The 26,077-nt window shown below is 40.8% G+C and overlaps 1 protein-coding gene across 9 annotated transcripts in view; it reads left to right on the top strand.

Moving 5' to 3' along the window:
* TAFA5 (TAFA chemokine like family member 5) overlaps window positions 1–26,077 on the top strand; it is a 712,037-nt gene that overhangs the window by 447,008 nt on the left and 238,952 nt on the right. For 6 of the 9 annotated variants that reach the window (XM_074942400.1, XM_074942406.1, XM_074942405.1 and 3 more), the window contains exon 3: window positions 16,053–16,180. In XM_074942400.1, the coding sequence (XP_074798501.1) occupies window positions 16,053–16,180 (128 nt within the window). Of the gene's footprint in view, window positions 1–16,052; window positions 16,190–20,651; window positions 20,772–26,077 lie in introns of those variants that run through there. The other 3 variants (XM_074942404.1, XM_074942407.1, XM_074942401.1) reach the window with 2 other exon arrangements.

Below are 26,077 nucleotides of genomic sequence, written 5' to 3'. Positions count from 1 at the left end.
AGGGAATTCTTTTCACAAAGCATGAGTGCTTCACTGATATTGGGAATGAGAGAAAAGATCTTTTCCTGGAAAGAGACTGTGTGAAATGAAGTTGTAACACGTTTGCTTAAAAGGCTCTTTTGTTAATTGCCATTGTGCTAATGGTGCTTTGAATATGAATTGTTTGCAAGCAGGAAGCAGGCAATAGTTCAGCTAAGCAGAACATTATGAAAACTTAAACCTGGATGAGAGCAAAAAAAAAAAAAAAAACCATTGGGTTCCTGTTCAGTAATCCATGCTAGGATGGTCTGTGCAGATTCAATAGTCAAAATATTACGTATAATAAACACAATGCTTAAGCTATAGTGTCCATTAGAAAGTTGGCATCATTTCATCTGCACCACAGAAGAATTGTTGAAGAATTTGCTGGCAGAAAGTTTGTTCTGTCTATTTATTCATGGCCCTCCTTCCCAGTGTGTGTGCCTTTTATGTGAAAAAAGGAGACATGTTTTCTCAGCAGGCTGACACACTTTGAATCATGTTTTCCATGACATGGGGTAAAGACTCCCTGCTAGTCTGCCTGGTAGAGAATAAGTATTCATGAAATCTCCAAGAGGGTACAGAGATATCAAACTATTATCTATGTTTCCTTAATTAGGATTCTTCAGTGAATCTTGTTTATATTATGGTCAGTGAACTTAAAAATCTCAAAAATGTTACATATTTCTAAAACGTATCTAATACTAACTTTCTGCATGAGACTCTCCAGTTGAAAAAAATCTTTCACTAGTCATAGATAATACAGTGGTCAAGCCAATTGCTATTTCTTTAATTAAGTATAGCTACTGTACTGTTTTTACATGCTTATAACTTCCAACAGACTCATAACTTGGACTGAAATTTCCCATTTGTCCTTGCCCAGAGGAGGCTGGCTTTTTAAATTTTCAAGTGAAATAGCTTCATCCACTTTATGGAGTGATGAGAGTCTTGTTTGTTTGTTTGTTTGTTTGTTTGTTTTTCTTTTTGTTTGAGAATGTGAGAGGGTAAACAAAGTTTTTTTTCCTCCTCACTGCAAAAAAGAAAGAAAGAAAGAAAGAAAAAGAAAAATTCTCTCTCTTCACCTGCCCTCCTCTCTGGTTGGCTGAGGAGTGCTCTTGCCTCCTTTCCCCCTCTAAAATGTGTCACTATCACTGCTTCCATCTTCCACTTTCTTACTTGCCTGCTTTCTATGAATTCAGGGTTCTCTTTGCTGGTTAGCTGCAACAGCGAGTGCTTGTTTTCAGGGATAGAACATGGTTCAGGTCCTTTTGTGCAGCTCCCAGGTCTCCCTTTAAAGCTGTGCTGTGGCTTTCTCCTGCTTCTCACCTGGAAGGCGCCTGCAGCTTTAGAGGCTAAGCAGAGAAGAGAGAACATGGACATTATCCCTCCCCTGTGGATGCAAGGAAGCATTCACCTTTGAGGTTTAGTAGCAGTACAAATCCTCTCTGACACTTCTTGTGTCTTCTTTCAAATGCTCTGCCAGCCAGCAGGCAGGACACTGGGGAGTGTGTTGTGCGTGTCCCAGCTTTACAGGTAGACGATATTTGCTGTAGCTCATAGCCACAGCTGAGTATATTTGGCCTGGTCTATACACACAGTTGTACCAGTTTAACCAGTGCTGTGATTTTATATGAATTGAGTTAAACTGGTGCAACTTTGCACATGGATTCTCTCTCCATTTAAGCTTGGCTTATATGAGTTAGGCTTGCACCCGTAAATCTACTGACACAAGCTGAACTGATTTAAGCCAGTTTTAAACTGATAGTCCACACACAAATTGGCATTGTTATACAAGTGCAACTTTAAGTTAAACTAGTGCAATTTCTGTGTGTAGACAAGCCCTTATTGACTAGCAATTGACCATTTTCACATGAGGTAATATACAAGCTGACATACAAGAATTACTTTAAATTGTAGAAAATGTTTTTATTATTGGCTGAGAAGAATTGTTCAGGCTAACTTTAATTTGCTGTGTCAGGTTTCAATACAGTTTGCATACATAGAAATTTCAGCATTATTGCAAAGAGAAATAGAGTAGCACTTTTAGGCTTCTTCATCAGCACAAGGGCCACTTCCGGTCTGTGAGCTCAATCCTTAGTCAAGTAGAAGTCCCACTGAAGTCACTGGAAATTTTATCTGAGTCAGCACAGCAAGCTTAAGTACTGTCTGCTTTGCTGGACAACATAAATCCTTAGTGTGGCTTCTCCTGTGCTTATGTGGAGCAGGAGTTTGTTGAAAACGCTCTTTTTGGGTATTCCCTCATTATATATATTAAAAGAAAATGATGCATTTTGGGCAGCTGGAGTATTCCAATTTTTTTAAATCTCTACTTGCGCCAATCAGCATTTTTGAGAAGCAAAGTAGGGGATTGATTCAAAGTTACAGTTAATTTAAAATAGATTAAGTTGGGGGGAGGGGTTTAAGGACTGTTGTAACCTAAGAGGTTGCAGGGTTTTTTAATACTGCATTGTTTGAAATTTGTCTGAAAGAGGGAGCTAAAGAAAGAGATTTAAATGTTACAGGTGAGCAGTTTTGAGGAGGAACCAGTGCTTTTTTGGCTACTAATAGAAAGTCACATAACCTTATCTCATCCAATAGCAGACCTGTCTCCTGCAGCTCTTTGCAGCACAAGATATTAAAACACTGTGTGATTTTAATTATTAAACAATCTAAGTTATTAACCAATCAGGATGCTTTTACTATGTTATTAACCAATTGCAGTTGATAAAATAATGATACTTGGTCAGTCCTTTTGCTGTGAGAATCATGTATATATGTGTAGTAAATGAAACAATGAACTCACACGACTGCGGCTCTTTTGTTCGCTAATTTGGCTCCTGAACCACTGAGGTCTGAGTATCACTGAGCTAGAGGAAAAGCCACTGTGCTATGTGTGCTCCCTTGAAAATGCACAAGGTGTGAATAAGCTAAGACTTCCAGATGTAGCTTTAAACAGTTAAAGGATGTCTGATATCTGTACATCAGGTGCTCAAAGCCCCAGGGTTCCAATCGCCACTCCTGCTTCACTTAGTGGATGTGGTGTCGTCATGTCAAAATGTGCCCTTTTTGCTAGCGAGCCTACGCATTCTTCTCTTCACATACCTAATGAGCACATGCAGGATGTGGGCATGTGCACTGCAAGACTGATATTTCAGTGAGGATCCTGCCTTTTCCCTCAGTTTCATTATGTGTTTTGCTCTCCCAAGTACACTGAATCAGTGCAGGGATTCTGCAATGATTTGTGACATTTGAGTTCTTCTGGGTGGAATAGTGAAACCTCCAGGAAGCTCCTCTCAGGCAGATCCCATTGTGTCCATACCATGAAACAAAGACTGTATCTGGGCACTTGCTATGAAAGGGTGATTATACAAAATGGGAGGTACATAGGAAGACACATTTTGACTGGTATGGGGAGCTCATCAAAATGTAACCCACCCACCCCCAACTTTTCACCCATATCCCTGAGGATGGTGCATTTTGATGGTCTCCTCCCCACCCATTATATACTACACTGCAGAAGTTAACATGGAAGACGGGTACATTTTGATGCATATTTCAACATGACACAGTGCTTTGTTGCATTGATAATTCTTATGCTTTTCCTCTTATCCAAAAATATCTCATATCCTCCTTCCCTGACCTTTCCCTATGGCACTGATCATGCCATAGGTACTGACTTTTATTTTTCCCTGGGGGTGCTCCACTCCCACTCTGCCCTTTCCTCAAAGGTCGCACCCTTGCTCCACCTCTTCCCGCTGCCGCTCTTCCCGCAAGGCCCTGCCCTCACCCTGCCCCCTCCCTCAAGGGCCACCCTTGCACCACCTCTTCCAGCTAGACTCTGCCCCCTCCCCTGAGCCCCCACCACTGTTCCACCCCATCCCCCAAGGCCCCGCCCACCCACCGCTCACTGTTCTCTGCCCTCCCCCAACCTGTTCCCCTAGACAGCAAATAGCTGTGGCTTGTGGGTGCTGAGCACCCACAAATTTTTTCCCCTGGGTGCTCCAGCCCCCGAGCACCCATGGAGTCAGCACCTATGTATCATGCCCTAGAATGGTAACTAGAATATGCTGTTTTCTTCACTGTGATTGTCTCCTTCAACCATATGGCTTGCTACCTTTGCAACGGTTAGCTCAATACACCTATATACTTATGGGCATGATGGGCCTGGTGGTTGGCCTTCCCCCAGGTTTGCCTAAACACTAGTCTACTGGCATGCTTTCCAAGAGGGATTGGCATGAGTATTTGCACCTCCCCTTCCCTGCACATTGTAACTAAGCTAGCTATTCTGCTCACATCAGGAGTAGAACTGGTTGGGAATTTTCTGGGGAACTTTTATGTGGGGAAAATACTTGTTTGTTGAAACAGAGACATACCTCTTTGGACAAAACTTTCAGAAATGTTGAGGAGAGGCAAGAGATCCCAGAATAGCCAATAGCTGTAGCCTGGTGGTCGCCAATCCAACAGCCTTCCAACAGCCCCACAATTAACAACCCCATTTGACCCCTCCTCAGTCCTTTGTTCTCCAGCTGATCACACCTGAATGGCTTCCTGCAGAGAGGTGGGCTGTCTGTGGTTATTAGTTGCTAGGGACGAAATGCCCAGACAATTGGAATGACCCTTGTCTTCTCAGGCTCTCCATGGGCATGGGCCCCCAGACTCCCAGCAGCTGGGCATCCGTCACTCCTGTATCTCTGGGTCTCTGCAAAAAGTAAACAATCCTTTTCATGCCACCTACTTAACCACACACCACAAAGGGGTAATTCAGGCACAATAGTCATCTGAAATATTATGAAAAATTCCAACTTTGTTACATCTCTTCCACACTCTAGACTGAATCAAGCGGGATTACTTAAGCCGATTACCAGGGGAAGTTCAAACTCACCAATGTTATCCATAGATGCCACTGCATCTTTTCCATTTTCTTGGCAGTTGTTCTAACAGGCACTTTCGCGATTCTTTTAGCACCGTTGCTAATCCATCACAATTACAATTTTTACAATATACCATTCAAAGCAGTTTCACATCCTCCCTTAGGTTTGATCTGTTTGATGACAGTCACAGGACGCAGATGAGAAGCTTTCATGTGACCCCCAGCCCTTTTAGCCACCCCAAAACCTTTGGCTTTGAAACTGGGATAGGGTCCTGCTGCTACCTCCTTCCCCTCACCTGCCAGGGAGTGAGGAGGGCCACAACCTGGGGTGTTGTTACCACTAGATTGGAACAGGGAGTGATCCCTTCTGCATTGGTTTTTAACCCAACCACATCTCTGGGGCTCTGGTGTCCCAGCCCAGGGGCTGGTGAGGCGGGCATGCAATGTGCTTCTGCACATTGGCAGGCCCTTTCTGGAGTTGTGTCCCATCGCCAGGGCTGTGCATATGCAAGGAGCCCATCTCCCCTCTTGGGGACCACCTATTGACCTCAACCCCAGGACTGAGTCCTCTCCCAGCCCCCTTTCTGGAGGGCTGTTATTTGGTCTCTCTTGGTTAAGAAACTCTACAATGGCCATGGCCACCCTCTGACCAGGTGTCTCTGTTACCAGCAGCATTCTTCCAGCTGCTTTCCCCTTCCCTGGGAACTCTTTCACCCCTGGACAAGGCAAACATGTTTGGCAGTTGTCCTTCCTTGTCTGTCTCTCCCCACGCTCAGCTGGGGTCTCAGCTACCAACACGCTCAGCATTTCCTTTGCCTTCCCAGTTAAGGTAGACAGTGAGCTCGCTGCCTTGGTCCCAGCATTAGAGCCAGTGAGAGTCACATATCCTGTGTGGAGATGGGCAGGGACCATCCCGCTGTCCCACTCCGATCCACAGGTCCGATTACAGACTGGAAGGTATCAAGCTTATCAGCTCTTCCTTTGTGCTACCAGCCAGGGGGAAAATCCCCTCCTCCTTCCAGGCTATTTGCATGTTCACTGACACCTGCATTCTCAGCCTTTTGGCTCCCTGGATTCAAATCCTTGGTTGTTACAGAAGCAGGGCCTGCATCCTGCCTTAAAGAGAGAATCACTTCCCAAAAGGACCTCAAAGCTGATATCTTGGAGAACCCCAACTACCAGCCACCTCTATCCTTCCTGTGTCTGCACAGGGATCTGAGCCATGGGCAGGTCGAATGTCTACATGTTTGGGACCTTCACCCAAGTTACACGGCCCTTTAGCATTTGATGGGGTTGCATCACCCAGGGTTTGACAAGAATTCTCTCTGTCAAAGAATTTCTCCACCTCATGAATGTCTTCCCATTAACCACCACCTTCTGTTTCCACTGGGGATCATATGTGCCTGAGCCCAGGAGAGTATGAGAGGACATGTACACTGGGACCTGGAGTGGGAACCCACCTGCCATCACTCCCTGTGCTCCCCAAAGAGCTGGCAGTGTGATTGCTTTCCTCCAAAAGTTCAGTCACATAGTGCACTCTCTGAGTCTGAATTACAGGCTGCCTTCCTGTGCAGACAGAGGCTGAATTTGCCCTTCTGTCCTGGACATTTGCAGGTTAACCCTTTGAGCATTCTGTTTGGCCACCATTTCATTGATTTTTGAGCATTGTGCACTTATGCCCTTTTTGTCCTCAGTAATTAAATCAGGTATTTGAGGTCCCTTGGAGGAGGTTTGCCCCCACCCTCTGGCCATGCCCCCAACTCTGGGTTTGCCTGAGTCCCACTTCTGGGATGCCTCCGTGGGTTCCCTTTCCTCAGACCTATACTTAGGCCAGTAGGTTCTCTTTTCATACCTGGACCTACTGTCCATAAACTCATCGGCCAACCTGCCTGTACTCCGCAGGTCCTGTCCACTAACCACATTTTAAAGTCTTGAGGACAGACCTTGTACAGCTGCTCCAACCCAGCTAGGTTATACAATCCTCCAGGGTAGTAACCCCTGCACCCTTACCCCATTTGCAGAGATATTCTCCCGTCAGGGTGGTGACTTCCATTTGGTCACACCAAAGGTCTTGTTTACACCCCAAAACCTTTTGCTCTATGCCTTAGGGGTCCATTCAAATTTAAGCAGCAAAACTTTTTCAAACAGTTCATAGTCCCCAGTATCCACTCCGTCCATCTGGCTCTATGCATTGGGACTGAGTAAGCAGGTGAGATAGCTGAGCCAATCCACAGAGTCTTGCTGTAAGTGATTTTTGGAGCAGAGACTTGAAGCTTGGTCTCCCAGATTCCAGGGGAGTGTCCCAACCACCAACCAACTGGTTATTCTGGGGTAGGTCTCTCTATTTGTGTTTTTTCACGACAAATTTTGAAAGATCGGTTTTCTTACACACTGGAATGAAAACAAATCCCAAAACCTCAGGTTTTTTTTCCACAAAATGAAAGTGTTGTTTTCCAGCTAGCCATTACTCATTCACATTGTCCTTTTGACTCAGGTGAGAAAGTACTGCAGAACTGGGTTCCGTCTAATTACCTCAGTCACTGTCCTACACCTATAGCCCTGGTACTTGAGCAACTTTCTTTCCTTCCTCTTTCCCTCCCACTCTTAAATTACTCTTCACTACTCTGTTTTCTTGTTATTTCCTTCTTCTCTTCACTCTTCCCATGTTTCTGCATCTCTGCTCTCGGTATTGTCTTCACATCCTCTCTCCTGTGGTCTAGTGTTGCTCTCCATCTCCAGTTAAATCTGCTGTGCTCGGCTTATTGGCAGCAAAGTGAAATGTGCTCAAAACCTGATCTCTGAAGTGTTTTGTGCTGGCACGTCAGAGATCAGGGTTTTTTTAAAATAAATTTTACTTTGCTTCCAGCACACTAATTGAATACAACAGAGCAGAAAGCAGCAGGGGACAGAAACAGAAGACAGTGAGTCCTGACAAAGACTTTCTCTAGGGGAAAGTGTTCAATTAACATCTCTTGTTATACAGCAAAAAGTAACTATCCCCAGACAATAGGACTCTGGATCATTCACACACTGAAAACTGTTGGATATCCATAACTTTGGGTATTCGGTTTAGGGTCAAACTCCTCTCCTGGATGAGCTATTGTGCGTTAGGTTGTTCATATTAAGCAATTAGCTGTTTTGGCATATAGATAGGAACTCCAGGTTCCTCAGCTGTCGCTTCTTTTGGGTTGAGGTCTGTGATTCTCTCCCTCCTGACTGGGCTTTTCCCAGGCTGCACAGCTCCTTGCCTACATTGCGAATTTCCCAGCAAGTCAGACTGCCTAAGCAGTTTGTTTCTTTATGTTTGGGATTTAATAAGGAAGCTGTAATATAGTTTGGAGACAAAATGGAAAAGAAGAACAAAACAAAGTTAATAGATCTATAGATTCCAAGGCCAGAAGAGACCATTGTGGTCCTCTAGACTGAACATAGTGCAGGACAGAGAAATTCCCAGAATTAATTCCTAGAGCATATCTTTTTAGAAACACATCTAGTTTTGAGATAAAAAGTGCCAGTGATGGAGAATCCACCATGACCCTTGGTAAATTGTTCCAATGGTTAATTGCCCTTGCTGTTATACCTTTCTCTGCTAGTCTGAAGAATCCATTATGAAACATTTGTTTCCCATGTAGGTACTTATAGACTGTGATTAATCAAGTCACCCTTTAACCTCCTCTTTTTACAATAAAAGGATTAAGTTCCTTGACTTCATTACTGTAAGATATGTTGTCCAATCCTTTAATCATTCTCATGATTCTTCCCTGAACCCTCTCCAATATATCAACATCCTTTATGAATTTTGGACACCATAGCTGGACACAATATTCCTGCAGAGGTTGCACCAGAACAAAATAGAGAGATAATAGAACCTCCCTACACTTGCTGGATACTCCTCTGGTTATGCATCCAAAGATCGCATTAACTCTTTTGGCCACAGTGTCACACTGGGAGCTCATGTTCAGCTAATTATGCACCATGACTCCCAAATCTTTTTAGTACCAATGCTTCTGAAGATAGAGACCCCCATTCTGTAAGTATGGCCTGCATTCATAGATGTACCCAGTTACATTCAGTCATATTAAACACATATTGTTTGTTTGCACCTAGCTTACCACGTGATCTAGAAGATTGTTCCTTATCAGTAACCCTTCCTCTTCTTTCTTCATGATTGCCCCAATTTTAGTGTCATGTGTAAACTTTATAAAGATATAGAGTTTAAGGCATGAAAGAACTACCAGATCATCTAGTGTGTATCCACCAATGCCACCCTGCACCCGCACACTAAAGGCAACAGCCAAAATTAGACTATAGTATTACAGCCCACAGGAGACTAGACTATTCACGGGCAGAGAATAGAAGGAACTAAGATCACTAGTGATGATTTTGTTTTCTTTCAGGACATTTATAAAAATAAGAAATAGTGTAGGGCCAAGGTCTGATACCTATGGGTCACCAATAAAAACACACCTGCTAGATGACCATTCCCCAACGACAATTACATTTAAAGACCTGTCAGCCAGTTTTTAATCAACTGAATGTGTGCCTTGTTAATTTTATATCTTTCTAGTTTTTTTTTAATCAGAATGTCATATGGTACCAAATCCTATATCAGCTGCTCCATTATCTTTCCTAAGATCAATGTCAGACTTACAGGCCTATAATTATCCAAACATTTCAATTTACCCTTTTTAAATATTGGCCATAAATTAGCTTTCTTCCAGCTTCTGGAAATTCTCCAGTCTTCCAAGAGTTATTTAATATCAACATTAATGGTCCAGAGAGCTCCTCAGCCAGCTCTTTTAAAACTCTTGGGTACAAGGTATCTAGACCTGCTCATTTATAAATGTCTAACTTTAGTAGCTGCTGCTTAGCATCATTGCTAGTTCTACTGGAGTATAAGGTATTTCATTGTCATCATTATCATCATCTTTTGCTATCACTATATCTGTTTTTTCCCCAAAACAGAACAAAAATATTAATTGGACTCACCTGCCTTTTTTACATCAATAGTAATAATTCTCCTATTTCCATCTAGTGATGCAATACCATTGTGATTATTTTTGTTCCTGTTATACTTTAAAAACTCTGTATTCTCCTTAGAAATACATTGCTGATCATAGATTTCGCCTTATGTGTTTTTGTTTCTCTTATCAATTTTCTACAATTCCTAGCTTCTGATTTATTTTCAGTAATATCAGCTTCTCCTTTTTTCCTTGTTAGTTTGTATATCTGCCTTCATTTCCCCTCTAAACTAGGCCATTTTTTCAACCAGTAAGGCCTTTTTTCTTGATTGTGGGATTGTGGCTTATGGGGTGTCTAGGAAAGTGTTCTTACATAATTACCAATTATCATTTACATTTTTTAGCTAAATTCTTCCTCCCAGGTGCTTTGGCTCATGTTTGGTTTCAGCTTTGTGAAATTGACTCTAATATATATATATATATATATAAAACTGGTTTTGACTTTATTCTGTTTGCATAGTATAAATGCTTCTCCAAGCTTCAACAGAGATTTCTGGACTACATGTTGTCAGAAACTTTCTGGAAGGGTATTGAAAGTTTTCATCATCCCAACTTGCTCTGTGACTCTTCATCAAACCTTGAGTTCCAGTCATGCTGCATAGCTATTTCATTCAGTCAGGCTTTCACATGAATATTATTTTTCCTTAGTTTTCTGTTGCTAGGTTTTTCTGTATTATTATCATCTGTCATTGTGGTTTGCAGAGTGTCTCTGGTTTTGCTCCTCTCTAAACTGTCAGTACATCTTTATTTAAAGAGCTCTATGAAGATGGATGTAAAGTTAAGTGTGTGCTTATGGGCTTTGCTGAATAGTGTCTCATCTCTATAGCGATGACCTTGCAAACACTTAAGTACGTGAGTTGACTTCTAAGGAACTACTCATGAATCAAGTTACTCACGTGCTCAAGTGTTTGCAGGAGCAAGTCTTTAGCTGCTAAAAGGTAAATCCTGTCCATTCCTCTGTGGCTGAGGAGATTCTCCTGGCATGGGGACTGGTATGATTCTGCTATCTGGATGGGGAGGTTAGGGTTTGGGTTCCCACACAAGGTGTACGTGTGTGTGTGGGACAGAGGAGGGGGAGTTGGATTAAGGGCAGTGCCTCTGCATAGATCATGCAGCCCTCCACCCTGCATCAGGGCTGCCCAAGGAGCATCTCAGCCAATATGCAGCCACTCCACAGCCTACTGGAGAGGATTCTTTCCCCCAACTCTTCTGTATATCTGCCCACCTCAACTCCAGGATCAGGTCCAACCTCGCGATGACAACAAGAGCAAAATGCTAAAACAGGGATGCTAGACATTGCTATAGTAAATATAGCAATGTTCCTTGGATTAATTTAAATAGTCTCTGGCTAACTCTTCATGAATTAGCCATTTCTAATTTTCTGCCTGGAACAGAATGACCGTCCGCTGGAAAGGTAGCCAAGGCTTCTGCTGTTTCCTTGTTTCATAGTAAAGTGGATTAATGCTTGGGGCTTATGAGCTAGCACAACCAAATTACTGCTCTGAAGACACTCATGACTGCAGTGGCTTATTAAACCACTGTGATCCATTTTGTGTTCTTTTATCAGCCTCTTTACTGCTACTGCAGTTTAACCAATATATATTTTAAAAGTCTATTACTTTGCACACATTTTTTTTGGTTTAATTTCTCGTTTTTTTTAGAAGCACATAGGAGCTTATTATGTATAGACATATTTCCATAAGGGAAAAATGGGAAGAGGAGATATCTTATGGGTAAGGTACAAGACTGGAAATCAGGCGACCTGGAGGTTTTATTCCCAGCTCTGCTACAAACTTCCTGTGTGACCTTGGGCATGTCAATTAACCTCTATACAAAATGGGGACCATAAAAGTTGCCTACCACTCATGGGTGTTGTAAGGCTAGCTAAATGCTTTGAAGTTTGCACAGTGTTCTGAGATTCTTGGTAAGCAGATATTATATAAATGCGAAGTGGTCTGGGTATCTTGTCAGTGAATTGTAACCTTTTCGTTAGTTCAAGGTTTATAATTTTTTTGTATTTTTTTTTATTTATACTATAAAACATTTGGTTATTTATATTATCCAAAAGGACTGAGGAGGAATTGGTGGGAACAGGCTGTGAAAATAGAAAAAGGGAAGTGGTTAAAAGGAGAATGAAATGGAGGGAGATAGAAGAAGAAAGAGGAAAGAAGTGAGACAAACACAAAGGATGAGGAAAGAGAGACCGGGTAAGAGGGGTTGAGAAGATGATGGAATTTATCATTAGGAATTTATCAAGTCACAAAATTATCAAGTCACAAAATTTATCAAGCATGTCTGATGAGCTGAGCCAGACTCTCCAGGACCAATGGGGAAGACAGGGTCCTCAGAGGCACTGATGTAATCCTCCTCCCTGCACTTTTAGCTACTTTGAGAAAGGAAACAGTAGGATAGCCTTAGCGTGCCCTTTGCAAACTTTTTGTGGCTGTTGATCCTGCTTCTGCCATGTTGGTAGGGGGAGGGGAAGAATCCTAGCCTCAATAAAAAATGCAGATACTTAGCAATACTTGGCTCATGATTGTTAATCATTATTTATCACTCTTACTATTAACCTATTTACACTTTTTCCAAAGGTCAAGGACAATGACACCAAGAAGTAGCAATTGGAAAACTGATCAAAGGAAATACTTTTTACACAATTTATAATTAACCTAATTAATTGCCACAAATTATCATTGAAACCATGAGGATCAGACATGTAAGGGGATAATGGCAACCTCCACAGTAACTTTACATTGGATAAGAAGTATGAGTGATATAAACACTGATACTTCAGGGCATAAGCCAACCACTTACTACCTGGAGTTATCAAGAAGCTTTTCCTGTGGGTGGGTTTTTCCGTTATTGTCCATTGCAGGGATTTTTGCAGCCTCCTCTAAAGCACGTAGTATTGGTGACTCTGAGATAGGATACTGGACAGCCTTATCTTCTACTAACTATGTTGGGTTCTGACACCATGCCTCTCATTGTGGAGTCTGAATACTCATTGCACATACCACTTACTTCTTGTCTAGGGCCACTGCTGTGATCTGGAATGGCAATCTCTATATCCCAGTGTTATTTTCATTATTTGTTACTGATATTCTTATTTGAGGAAAAAGTAAAAGTGTTTTTTCTTCTCTTTATTTCTAAGTTCCTTCTTCACACATTGTAAATAAAATTTCAGCAGACGTGTGTATTTCAATCCTACATCTTCTAAGACGGATATAACTTTTTGTATTTATTGCTGTTGGACAAGGTTTATCTCACTTTTTTTTGCTGTCACAAAAAGATGATGCTTTCTGTTTGGGAGATTTACCAGAGATGCAGCAGTGGGTAACTGTCTGAATGAATAACGAACCCATGTGAAAAGGAAATACAGAAAACAACACTGCTGTTCTACTGAGAAATACAGATATCCTGTTAAGGTAGTTTATAAGGTTAATTATGAGTAAAAAGTCATTACATGCACTTAGTTTCAATATTTAGAAGGAAATCAACCATAAAAAATTTAAAAACACTTTTGTTCAAGCTACCTTATCCAAGCTACAGTTGATCAATATTAACCTTTCTCATTAATAACTGGAAGACCCACTGAAAACTACTGAATGTTGCAGATCAGTTAAGAATATTTTACTAGAGAGCTTGGCATCCTGTTGGTTGTAACCACTGCCTGCCTGGAACAGTTCTGAATTATCTTCTTGAACGCTGTTGGTTGGACACACTCATGTTCTCTAATTGAAATGCTCATTATCTAAAAACACAATTCTACTAGGTGCTGTGTGTGCACCATCCCCATTGACTTCAATGCAGTTGAAGGGGCTCGTCACTTGTTAGAACGTGCAAAGCAGTTCACAGGATCAGGCCCTTAGGATGAAATTTGCAGAGAGCTATCCAAAAGTCTATGCACCATATAAGTCCTCAAAACTGGGCCTGAGAGATTTCAGAGGGTCATAGGCTTTCTGCTGGCTCTCTGCATGGGGCTGAATTTCACCCTCAGTGAATAAACACAATAAAATGCAAAGATATTGTATCAGGAAATACACTTTATTTGTTCTGACAACTGTAATTCAATTTTAATTATTGATAGTACTTGATATTATGCGGGTAAACATACTGTGAAAGTAATGAAGTCTTAGTAATATGAGACCTCCCCGCAGCACTCTGCTGTAACGGGGAATGGCAAAGTAAAAGAGGATACTAAGTTCATACCATAGATATGTGCTAAGGCCCTGATCCTGCAAACTCTAACACATATGCTCCATGGGACAATTTGTATGCCTAAAGTTAAATATGTTTGTAATCATTTTCAGCATCAGGGCCTAAATGATCCTGCTAACTATGTGTGTTTAGCACAATAATCTGTTTTAACAAACCATTTGTTTTTCTTTCCATTCTGTGAAATATTTCTGGTATGTTTCAATTTGCTGCCACTGTCATAGAATATGACATCACTAATACCTAGGCTGCCAATCCATAGTATTGGTAATATTACAGATTGATGCATTCTGAGATCCCACCAACAAACACAAAGAGAAATTAGCAGATGGGGTAAACAAATTTAAAAAAATAAACTACAAACATATTTGTTTCCTGACACCCCTTGACAGCCCCATGAATGGAGACAATGTAGCATATATTTCTAGTTGTAACTCAGTGTTACATGGAACTCTTCTTCAGAGATTGGCATACATTCAAAAGCTTGTCTCTTTCGCCCATGGAAGTTGGACCAATAAAAGATATTATCTCACCCACGTTGATTCTCTAATATCCTAATATCCTGGGATGCCACTAGCCATCACCTTCAGCCCCCAACTAAAACCTCTCCAGCGCATCATCAAGGATCTACAACCTATCCTGAAGGACGATCCCTCACTCTCACAGATCTTGGGAGACAGGCCAGACCATGCTTACAGAAAGCCCCCAAGCCTGAAGAAAATACTCACCAGCAACCACATACCACACAACAAAAACACTAACCCAGGAACCTACCCTTGCAACAAAGCCCGATGCCAACTCTGTCCACATATCTATTCAGGGGACACCATCATAGGACCTAATCACATCAGCCACACTGTCAGAGGCTCATTCACCTGCACATCTACCAATGTGATATATGCCATCATGTGCCAGCAATGCCCCTCTGCCATGTACATTGGCCAAACCGGACAGTCTCTAGATAAAAGAATAAATGGACACAAATCAGACGTAAAGAATTATAACATTCAAAAACCAGTCGGAGAACACTTCAATCTCCCTGGTCACTCAGTTACAGACCTAAAAGTGGCAATTCTTCAACAAAAAAACTTCAAAAACAGACTCCAAAAAGAAACTGCTGAATTGGAATTAAATTGCAAACCGGACACCATTAAATTAGGCTTCAATAAAGACTGGGAGTGGATGGGTCATTACACAAAGTAAAACTATTTCCCCATGCTTATTTTTCCCCCTACTGTTACTCACACCTTCTTGTCAACTGTTGGAAATGGGCCATCCTGATTATCACTACAAAAGATTTTTTTTTCTCCTGCTGATAATAGCTCACCTTAACTGATTATAGCGGGTATGGCAACACCCATTTTTTCATGTTCTCTGTGTGTCTGTGTATATATATATATAGATATATATATAGATATATATATATATATCTTCCTACTGTATTTTCCACTGCATGCATCCGATGAAGTGGGTTTTAGCCCACAAAAGCTTATGCTCAAATAAATTTGTTAGTCTCTAAGGTGCCACAAGTACTCCTCGTTCTTTTTGCTGATACAGACTAACACGGCTACCACTCTGGAAACTGCAAACAACGTTACTATGAATTTTAACCATTGCTCCTCCCATTATATTTCATATACTCCTGGAATTCATGTCATTGAAAACTTACCTCTGCCTATTCTTTTTTTTTCTTTTGTTAAACCAGTACTCTGTCTTGTTTTATTGTTATTTAAATTTTGTTTTTATTATATAATTGGTTGGCACAGCAGGTGATGTAAATAATTTTGTAAATTGCTCGGGCTATCTATGGCGTAGCCTGTGGTTGCATTATCAGATCATGAACATTGGTACCTCTAATAGTGAGAGTTCAGAGGGAAGTGAAACACAAACCCACCTGCCAACTGTTTTTGTTTTTTTCTCTTCCACAGCACGAATTATCAAAACAAAACAGTGGTGTGAAATGCTTCCATGTTTAGAAGGAGAAGGCTGTGATTTGCTAATCAATAAGTCAGGCTGGACCTGTACACAACCGGGTGGGCGAATAAAGACAACCACGGTAAGCTAATTCCCTTTTGTTCCTCCTCATCTGTAACTTCCAAAGAGCAAAGGGTAAGACTTCAAATTTAAATGCAGCATAGGTTTTTAAAATTAGATGCCAGTTAGTAGCCCATGCTCACAAAGACCCATACTGAGACACACACATGTACTTTCACACCTGTGATCACAGACAAGGAAAGTGTGGCAGATTACTAAAAGGATGTAAAATGTCAAACTTTGACTTAAAAGGGTCTATAAATTCAGCCAGTAAAGTAAAGCCAGTCTTCACCTTTATTTCACCCTGGTGTGTATTCTGAACTGTTGGTAGAGCAAGGATATAAAACTTCATACTACTGATCTAATAGGGGGGAAATTAGTTTGTATTTTTTTTAATAAAAGTAGTTTTGACTTTTTCACTATAATAAAAAGTCAGTTTTCAAAGACAAATCTCCATCGTCCCAGAGGAAAATTTATGAGGCCTAAAGAAAACAAAACAATAAAACCCTTTTTGGGGGTAATCAGAACTTTGGCTCTAACTTGTCCATACTGTACTTTTCAACTCCTTGGTGTCGTCTCCTGTAGTGTTTTGGATTTGTTTGAAGATTTTATATTGAGGTTGAATATGCCTACAACAGTGATGGCTCCTGGGACTTGTAGCATCAAGTATCAGTCTGTGGGACATTCTTCAAACCAACTGAAGATTCTTGTGCTTCAAAAATTTAAAACGTCCCAAGAGATGTGGTAGAATAATACCCTGATAGGTTGCTATACCAGCAGGGATATTTTTTTTCTATAGGTTTACAGGACTCTCAAGCTACATTTAAATAACTGACATTTCAAGAATGTTTCATCATAAAGATTTACTTCAAAACCTGCCTTATACGTTAACCCCAGTGAGCTTCAAATTAGTGATGTTTAGCAGGGTTTGGGCACAGACCTATCAAGCAGGATCCCCTGCATAGATTCTCTCGAGAGAGAGAGGTGAGGAGACACTATTGCATATTTTTTAGTATTTTTACAGTGTCAGTATTTTGACACCAAATCATCATGACCTTCACTTTTTAATTATTTTTTTTACCAATCTTTGAGAATAACATTTATTGTCAACTGACATTTACAAGCACAACCTATGAATTTGTTATTGTTCTAATGTAAGATCCCATGCTGTCCTGACAACCCTGTAGTTGATAGACATAGCAAGGTACATTATGGACAGTGTTGCAAATTTACCTCTCAGTCTCCAAATCAGAGCTTTAATTTTCATTTCCTTAGGTCATATGAGTGTAATTTATGTAATGGTGATATAAAAATATAATAGAGGGAAACAATATCATCAGCTCCCAAGGGCAGGCAGACCTGGCAGGGTATGTTTGGAACGCTCACAATATTATTCAAAATCTCATTAGTTCAGTGATATTTTCTGTACCTCAGGTAAAGCAAATTACCTGTGTACCCTGAGACATTTGCATCTATCATTATTATTGTTTGTTTTATCAGGATGCACCAGTAATAAGCTTGGTGCTATGAAAGATAAAAAGTAAGCACAGTGCCTACCCTGAGGAATTCATGTTAGCTATCTATCAGATTGGTTCAGTGGATCTTTTAGATTTGACACCCTGGCCTGATTCTGATCTCACAACCTCTTTACAACTGTTTAACTCTACTGACCTAAACAGAACTACTCTTGTTTTCAACCACCATAAATGAGATCAGAATCAGGCCACATCCTGGGGAAATTATGGCAATGCTGAGCAAAGTCTTATTAAGAAGATTCTCTTCTGCAACAAGATACACTCAACAGAGGAGAGAAAAGGATTTCTGTCCAACCCTGTCACAGCCCAGGCCTTTACCTAATTTAGAACAGTCTACAACAGCTGGCTCAGATCCCTAAGAGACCATACAACAATGGAGAATTGTCAGAGGAGAGTGTAATTTCACTCTAGCCCTTCTGCACACCTCTCACTACATCTCCTCCCAGCACCTTTGTGACCTCTAAGCTGAAGTGTAATGGACAGGTGGGTGGGTGTGCACACATACATTAATAGTTCAGGATGTTCCAAGAAACACTGGGTCCAGCATAAATGACCAACAGAAAAAAATAGTACTAAAAAAAAGTCTATTTGCTCGTAGGGCTCTTGATTTGGTGTGCGGGGGAGGGGTCAGAAAATAGCAAAAGAGCTGGGAACTTGGTTCATATGGGGTTCATAATGACTAATATAAACCCCTAAGAAAAGAGGATTTATAATGGAAGCATGAACACTCTTCTTTGTAGCAATACTGCTTGAAGGTGTAAAGTCAGTAATATTTCTGTTTTACTTGCTAGACCCATACTGCTCCTTGTTGAAAAATATAAGTACAGCAAAGTGCAGCCCGAGATGGGGTGATCAGGAACATTGTGGAATTAGCCTCGAAATACACAGTGAATGTACAGCCCATTGTGGAAATAAGTGAATATTCTGCCATATATTCTAATGGGAACAGGATTGGGGCCTAAACTAGTTAACTTATAATAATTTATGCAGGCGTTTGCAGGTAATATTAGGTTGTATCTGAAAGTGAAAGAGGTACTAGTACTGTACCTTTCACTACTATAGCAGGGATACATTTCTGTAACGCGGGATATCATATTCCTGATATCATATCAGTAATTATGTGCTGCACCATATGTACTAAAACTGGTAAGCAGGAATAGTATTGAACACGGGAGAACTTAGATTAGCACTTACGTTTGTAGTGACTCTTGCACTGATGCCTGTTGTTAGTGTTTGTGTATATGGCATTATAGGCACTTGTGTAAATAATATGATGTCAGGGCTTGGGCATAGAAGAAGTGTGTGAAACGTGAAGCTAAGTGGAGGTAGGTGATAACTTTCCTCCCACTTTTTTCCCATGAAAATGAGGCAGAAATAGAACTCTTGCCTGAATGAGTTTTACTCATGTGAACAGCATCACATTATGTAACAATACTTAATATTTTATGTGCCAAATATCCAGGAAACTGCAAGCTTATCTAGTAAATACACTTTGCACCCACATGTTTCAGTGAATTGTGTTTCTAGGAAGGGCTTTGGCTGGTGTCAAAATAGTGGTTTGTGTCAAAATGGTTTAAGCTAGATAGTCAAGGCCTGATTTTTTCATTGCCTGCCTGCACTTTGTGTAAGCATTTATGTCTGTGCAAAGTAATGCAACCAAATCGTAATTTTCTACTCACACTGGTGGCAGCCTTTTATTCCCCTTTTTGCACTCACTTTGCACAGCTGTAAATGACTACACAAGGTGCCAGGGAAGGGAGAATCAGACCCAACATATATTCTAAATGGATCTGGATGTCACTTATGCCCTGTCATCATTTCTACAAGGTGTGAATGAACCAAGGATTTTTCATCTGGTAAGAGGCTTTTAGCGTTGAAGATTGACTGGGCCAACTGCCAATCTATGTACTAAGCATTGTCAATACAAGGAAACAATATGGCAGCTTGCTGGAGGAGATGCTGTAGGAACAGAATACTTTGTAGTTAGTTGTTAACACTTTTAACAAAGTGATTCATGCTAAGTAGTTTTATTTTAAAAATGCCTCTATTTAAAAATGCCTCAGTGGTTATCTTCAAATCACCTACCATGCAAAATGTTGTGCTTTTAATATTTTTATTAATCTCCCAAATCTGATTTTTACAAGGAATTTACCTGACTCTCTCATGTGAGAAAGACTGTATAATCTCATCAATGCCCGAAGATATGTCATGATTTCACAAGATACTGCTTAGAACCATGACCCTTTTATATTTCAAGCTTGAAACTTGCCAGTGTATAAATGAGGAGATACACAATTCTATTGGCTTTACAGGGGAGATTAATTTTAGCACCAAAGTGTATATATGTTGTCAATGATCCATCACTACTTAATTGTTACTTAATTAATTCCTTCTTTTACATGATGTGATTTCAATGCATGGAGCTTAACAGAACATTCATGCGCCAGTAGCTAACCTTTTAAAACCTCTGTGATTTTACTGCTAAATTAGCTGAAGTGGGAAATTAAGGAGTCTGAAGAAGCTAAAAGAGAGCTCGCAGTGGATAAAAGGTGTAATTACTTTGACATGGAGCTCACTGCTTAGCTAGTAAAATTTACTAAGGATCTAGCTTCGCCAAGGGACGTGACTTTCTTAATAGAGTTTTCTTACGCACAGAGCAACTTAGCATTACTCACCGTTAATATAAATGACATGCTGGCTGGCTTGGAAAGGTAATTTGTTCCTTACCCTGAGAAATACTAAAGTTGTTTGTATTGACTGGAATTTAAATGAAAATTTTTCTACAAATCTTTATCATACACAAATGTATGATTAAGGTAAATTGGACAAAATGTACTGGCTTGTTTTCATCAACGATTTACCAGCAATGTGGTGTTACTCATACCATTACATTCTATCTTCAAAGTAAAAATATAAATACATATTGCATATTGGATTTGAGAATTTACTTTTTTTTAGACTGAAGACCAGCTGGAAATGTCCTGAGGCCATGGTCTAGTGGTCTGAGCATGGGACTGGGAGCCAGAAACTCCTGAGCTCTAATCCCGGCTCTGACAGTCACTGCCTCTGTGGCCTTGGGTAAGTCACTGAACCTCTCTGCCTCAATTTCCCTAGCTATGCAGTAGGAGTAATAATACTTACCTACCTACATCACAAAGGTGGGTTGTGAGGTTTCATTAGATAATGCCTGTAATTGATTAGGAAATTCAGGGTGCTATACAAGTATTATTAATATAGGCTCTGGAATTATACTAATTTCTCTGGCATTCATATAGCAAGGATAGATCAGGTTCCAGTTCTGAGTATTGCTAAACACAGCTTTCACATTTCCACAAGGCAGCTGATATATATTTTTGTCACCCTCCCAGCTCCATCTCTGCATGTGTTTCACATGTGATTTTAGGATGTAATGCAAGGCCCCATGAAGGTAATTACTGGCTGTACACCACAGTTTGGGAGTTCCCTGCAATGCTGTCTGAACACACTAGCCCTGGCCACCTCTCCCTTTTCGTAGTGGTGATGTTAAGTGGACCTCCCACAGAGACGGGGCACGGCATGAGGCTCTCATCTTCCCATAGGAGTTGCAGCAGGGTCCTCCTCCTTAGGAGCTTAAGGTGGCAGTAGGAAGCCCTGTCACAAACCCTGGAGAGGCAGAAGGGGTACCAGAGGGGCCTCCAATACTTATTCCAACAGCCAAGGATGTACCTGCTTGTATGTATAGGCTGGGATCACTGTAATCCCCTTCTCTGTGCTGCTACATACACAGTCATCTGTTATTGGCAGGGTCCCCCAGAGCTGTGGGTCTGGTTGGTAATGCCCTCTTGAGATGTGTGATGCAGTCTAAGCCTGTCACAGATATTATTTCAGGCAGCCTACAGACTCATGCAGATATTTGCACAACCATTAGGGCTCGAAGCTTACTTAAGTTTTTAATGAAAGCTGAGATTCTGGTGTAACTGCACTATGCCAAGAACTGGGCCAATGGCTTAAACATGCCCTTACAGCAAGAAAAGTAAGGCAGAGATAGAAATCCTGATTGTTTCTGCCATTCTTTCTATATGCACTAAAATTAGAAAGAAAGGTATCACTTGACACTGATTTTCTGAATTGGTGGGTGTTTGTTTATTAGGGGGAAAAGCTTTTCTCTTGATGGGTAGCATGTGTTTCAGTTTTGTATACTCTGTAGATTCATGCTGTTGGTGCTTGTGAATTCGAGCTGTTATTCCTTTCCAAGGTCTCATAAGATTCACCTCTCTCAGCAGAGTTCCCATTGTTCACATTGAGTGTTTCACGTAATGAATTTGTTGTATCTTGATTTCTCTGTCCTGGGGCTTGCTTCTTTTCTGTATGTGATTGGTGGCTGCCACTATGCATAGTTGGGTCAGACATCATGGGTCAAATTACAGAGCTCAGAAGGTGATTGAAGAGATGGCCTTTGCTCTCTCCATATACTGAATCAGGTGTACATTGGTCTGGTTCCCCAGGTGTAACTTAAAGCAGCTCTAAAGCTCACTCTAATTTATACTGGATGCTAATAGTCCTGAGGATCCAAACCAGTATGCAGATATCTGAGGGGCATACAGAATCTGCAGACTTGTCTATTTTCTCCTGAACACTCTTCTGCACTGACACAGGCTAGGATCTACCATGCTAGCTCTGTGCCACTGAAGGATTCTCTACACTGAGGTGATCCAGCTAGGGCTGGATGCATAGTTTTAGGGCTTCTTTATACCACCAGTGCAGTGCTAACCAGCCACACTGCATTTGAAAGAGGACCTGGGTCTCAACACAGGGCAATAAAAATAAAAATCAGATCTCCCTATCTGTGTTACAGATAACACCTCTGATTATTAAACATGAAGTGATACGCTTCACCATTTAGTATGATGTTTCCTTTTTGCATTACCTTCAGGCTAGGTTGAGTCCATTTTACCTTTAGGATTTAATGCACTAATAGCAACACTTGAGGGTTCAGACTCTGCAGAACATTTGCTTTTGATAACTTGGCCAAATCCTGGATTTCTTAATTGGACAAAACTCACTGGAATCTCAGTTATTGAAGCTAATAAGACTTTTGCTTAAGTAAAGGTTGAATGATTTACTCCATGTTTCCATAAGAAATAATATAATATATTTTTTAAAGCTTATTTTCTAAAACCTAAATTTTCAACTAAATTTGACTCAATTGTCCTGTAAAATATTATTGGAACTCAGTATTTGCAGAAAATGAAGATCTCTAATCCCCAAATCCAGAATGCTAGCAAAGATTGGGAGTTTTTCCCAGACCCCAAGGGCTCCAAGTTGAAGAGGGATGACAGTGAGGAGTTTTCTGTTGAGAAAATTTAAATTGCTTAGGGAGTATTTTAAGAGGATTAGCTCTTCTCTTTGAGTGCCAAATCCAGGTTCCATTTCAACTGATGACAAAACTCCCATTGTTTTAAATGAGCACACGTTTTGCCCCTATGAGTGTGCATCACTTGGAGTGAAGTGTCTGATTTTAAAATGTGGACTGTCAGCATTTCAAACACTTCCTTGCAAGAATATAGGGAACAATTAGCATCATTGTTCCCTTTCAGAGGAAGTATTCTCAGATATTAATGGAGAACCATGCTAGTCACATATTCATGTCTCATAGCCAACCTCAAAGAAAATGTAAAAGGGGTGCTCATTTCTGCATGTAATATTGTAAAGATCATTACAATTTCTATTCAAATGAAATCAGTTTTCAGGATATAAGATTTTAAAAGATGTCTATTCTCTCTGAATTCTTACTTGTAACTGCCATTTATGATAGAGGCTACATTCTTTAAATAGTAGGTCCTGAATCTGATCTCACTACACTGCTGTAAGTGAGAAAAGAATTAGGCTTAGGCTACTAAAATCTACATAACAATTGGTTTTTGTAATTTGCTCATCTACTGGTTCTTAGGAATTAGTGATTTACTACTGTTGTGTTGATTTACTCATGAAACCAGCTAGTTTAATGTAAAATAAGCTACACGTATCTGATTCATTTCAGGTCTGCACTGTCCTTTTAAATAAAGTAAATAAAAAAAAACAGATTTTATCCTAGGCACCAGTGGCTGGATTCCCAGCTAGTCATCTATTTCATGTTTGTGTAGAATAGACTTTGCTTCTGCTAAAAGGAAATAACCCAAATAGTTATTTTGTTTTTTCTTTTTTTGTACTTTGAAAGCAGAATTCTGAAACGTACATAAAACACATCTGTAACTTTGGCTAGTCACTGACACTAATGTAATGTGGCATACTATCAACCCAACCAATAAGTTGTGATGTCTGAAATTGTTCACTTGCATGAACAACCTTAATAGCTGGTCTTGTGGGAGTGCGTACATTGTTAAATTGGCCCTAATGAAAATTACTTCAGTTTGATGTTCTTTCCAGGGTTCATGCTTCTGTAAGAATAAAACAACTTAAAAATATATATAATCATGTGGAGGTGAGGTTCACATCCATCCCCAAAACCAAAGGAAAACATTTTTTAAGAATCGAGTGCCGAGGATACAGATGCTTCAGATCAGTAATGGGTGATTCTGTCTCATGAATTTTTAGGAAAATATAGGCCCAGCAGGAAGATGAGATTAAGTTGTATCATTATTATTAATTATTTATGTATGTTATGTGTGTATGTAGTAGGATCACTACAAACACTCAGATACAGTTTCTACTCCAAAGAATTTATAATTAAAAGACAGATACATAAGTAGGTAGGGATTAGTAGAAGAAAAACAACAAGAGACAATTTAGGTTCGTAATAATCTATGTTACTCTAGCACCTACAGGCTTCACCTGTCAGGGACCACAGGTCTCAAACCCTGGGCCATGGGGCTATTAGGGGCTTGTAAATGCTAACCAACCACCCAGTAACCTGCTAACAGTTGCCAGGACTGGAAGCTGAATTCCAGAATTGCCAGAACTCTGGGAGGCCTGATTGGTTCCCTGCTTGTTTTTAAACTGAACACAGGAACAGGAAGTTGTCCATGCAACTGAGTTTCCCTTGCTGAGGGCTGCTTCCCCATGTTCTTCCTGCGCCTACTGTCGGACTGTGATCTCCCAGACACCTGACCTTGCCTGCCTCCTGCCACCTGACTCTCCAGCTGCCCTCTGGCATAGCTCAGACCCTGATCTCCTGCTATTTGAGCCAGCCTGGCTCCCATGTCAACCCCTGGGTGAGACCGTCCATATCCTGGTTGTGACACCAGCTGATATCGGGGTCATGTTGTGTTTGTACAGTGACGAACACATAATGAGAGACAGTCCCAAAGTGTTTACAATCTAAGTAGACAAGACAGATACAGGATAGGAGAAGAAACAGTCACAGAGCAGTAAAGACACTTGCCCAAGGTCTTTTTTCACTGTAAGTAGCGCTGTAACACTAGGTCTTTAAGAGGGGCTGGAATAGAGAAGGGCTACTAGGATGATCCAACGAATTGAAAACCGGTCTTACGAAAGGAGACTCAAGGAACTTGGCTTGTTTAACCTAACCAAAAGAAAGCTGAGGGGAGATATGATTGCTCTCTGTAAATATATCAGAGGGATAAATACCAGGGAGGGAGAGGAATTATTTAAGTTCAGTACCAATGTGGACACAAGAACAAATGGATATAAACTGGCCATCAGGAAGTTTAGACTTGAAATTAAACAAAGATTTCTAACCATCAGAGGAGTTTCAGAGTAGCAGCCGTGTTAGTCTGTATTCGCAAAAAGAAAAGGAGTACTTGTGGCACCTTAGAGACTAACAAATTTATTTGAGCATAAGCTTTCGTGAGCTACAGCTCACTTCATCAGACATCCGATGAAGTGAGCTGTAGCTCACGAAAGGTTATGCTCAAATAAATTTGTTAGTCCCTAAGGTGCCACAGGTACTTCTTTTCATCAGAGGAGTGAAGTTCTGGAACAGCCTTCCAAGGGAAGCAGTGGGGGCAAAAGACCTATCTGTCTTCAAGATTAAACTCAATAAGTTTATGGAGGGGATGGTATGATGGGATAACATGATTTTGGCAATTAATTGATCTTTAACTATTCATGGTAAATAGGCCCAATGGCCTGTGATGGGATGTTAGCTGGGGTGGGATCTGAGTTACTACAGAGAATTCTTTCCTGGGTATCTGGCTGGTGAATCTTGTCCACATGCTCAGGGTTCAGCTGATCGCCATATTTGGGGTCAGGAAGGAATTTTCCTCCAGGGCAGATTGGTATAGGCCCTGGGGTTTTTCGCCTTCCTCTGGAGCATGGGGCACGGGTCACTTGCTGGAGGATTCTCTGCACCTTGATGTCTTTAAACGATGATTTGAGGACTTCAATAGCTCAGACATAGGTGAGAAGTTTATTGTAGGAATGGGTGGGTGAGATTCTGTGGCCTG

Source organism: Natator depressus, chromosome 1 (assembly GCF_965152275.1).
Source record: "Natator depressus isolate rNatDep1 chromosome 1, rNatDep2.hap1, whole genome shotgun sequence".
Taxonomy (NCBI): domain Eukaryota; kingdom Metazoa; phylum Chordata; order Testudines; family Cheloniidae; genus Natator; species Natator depressus.
This window is presented reverse-complemented; position numbering and strand designations above follow the sequence as displayed.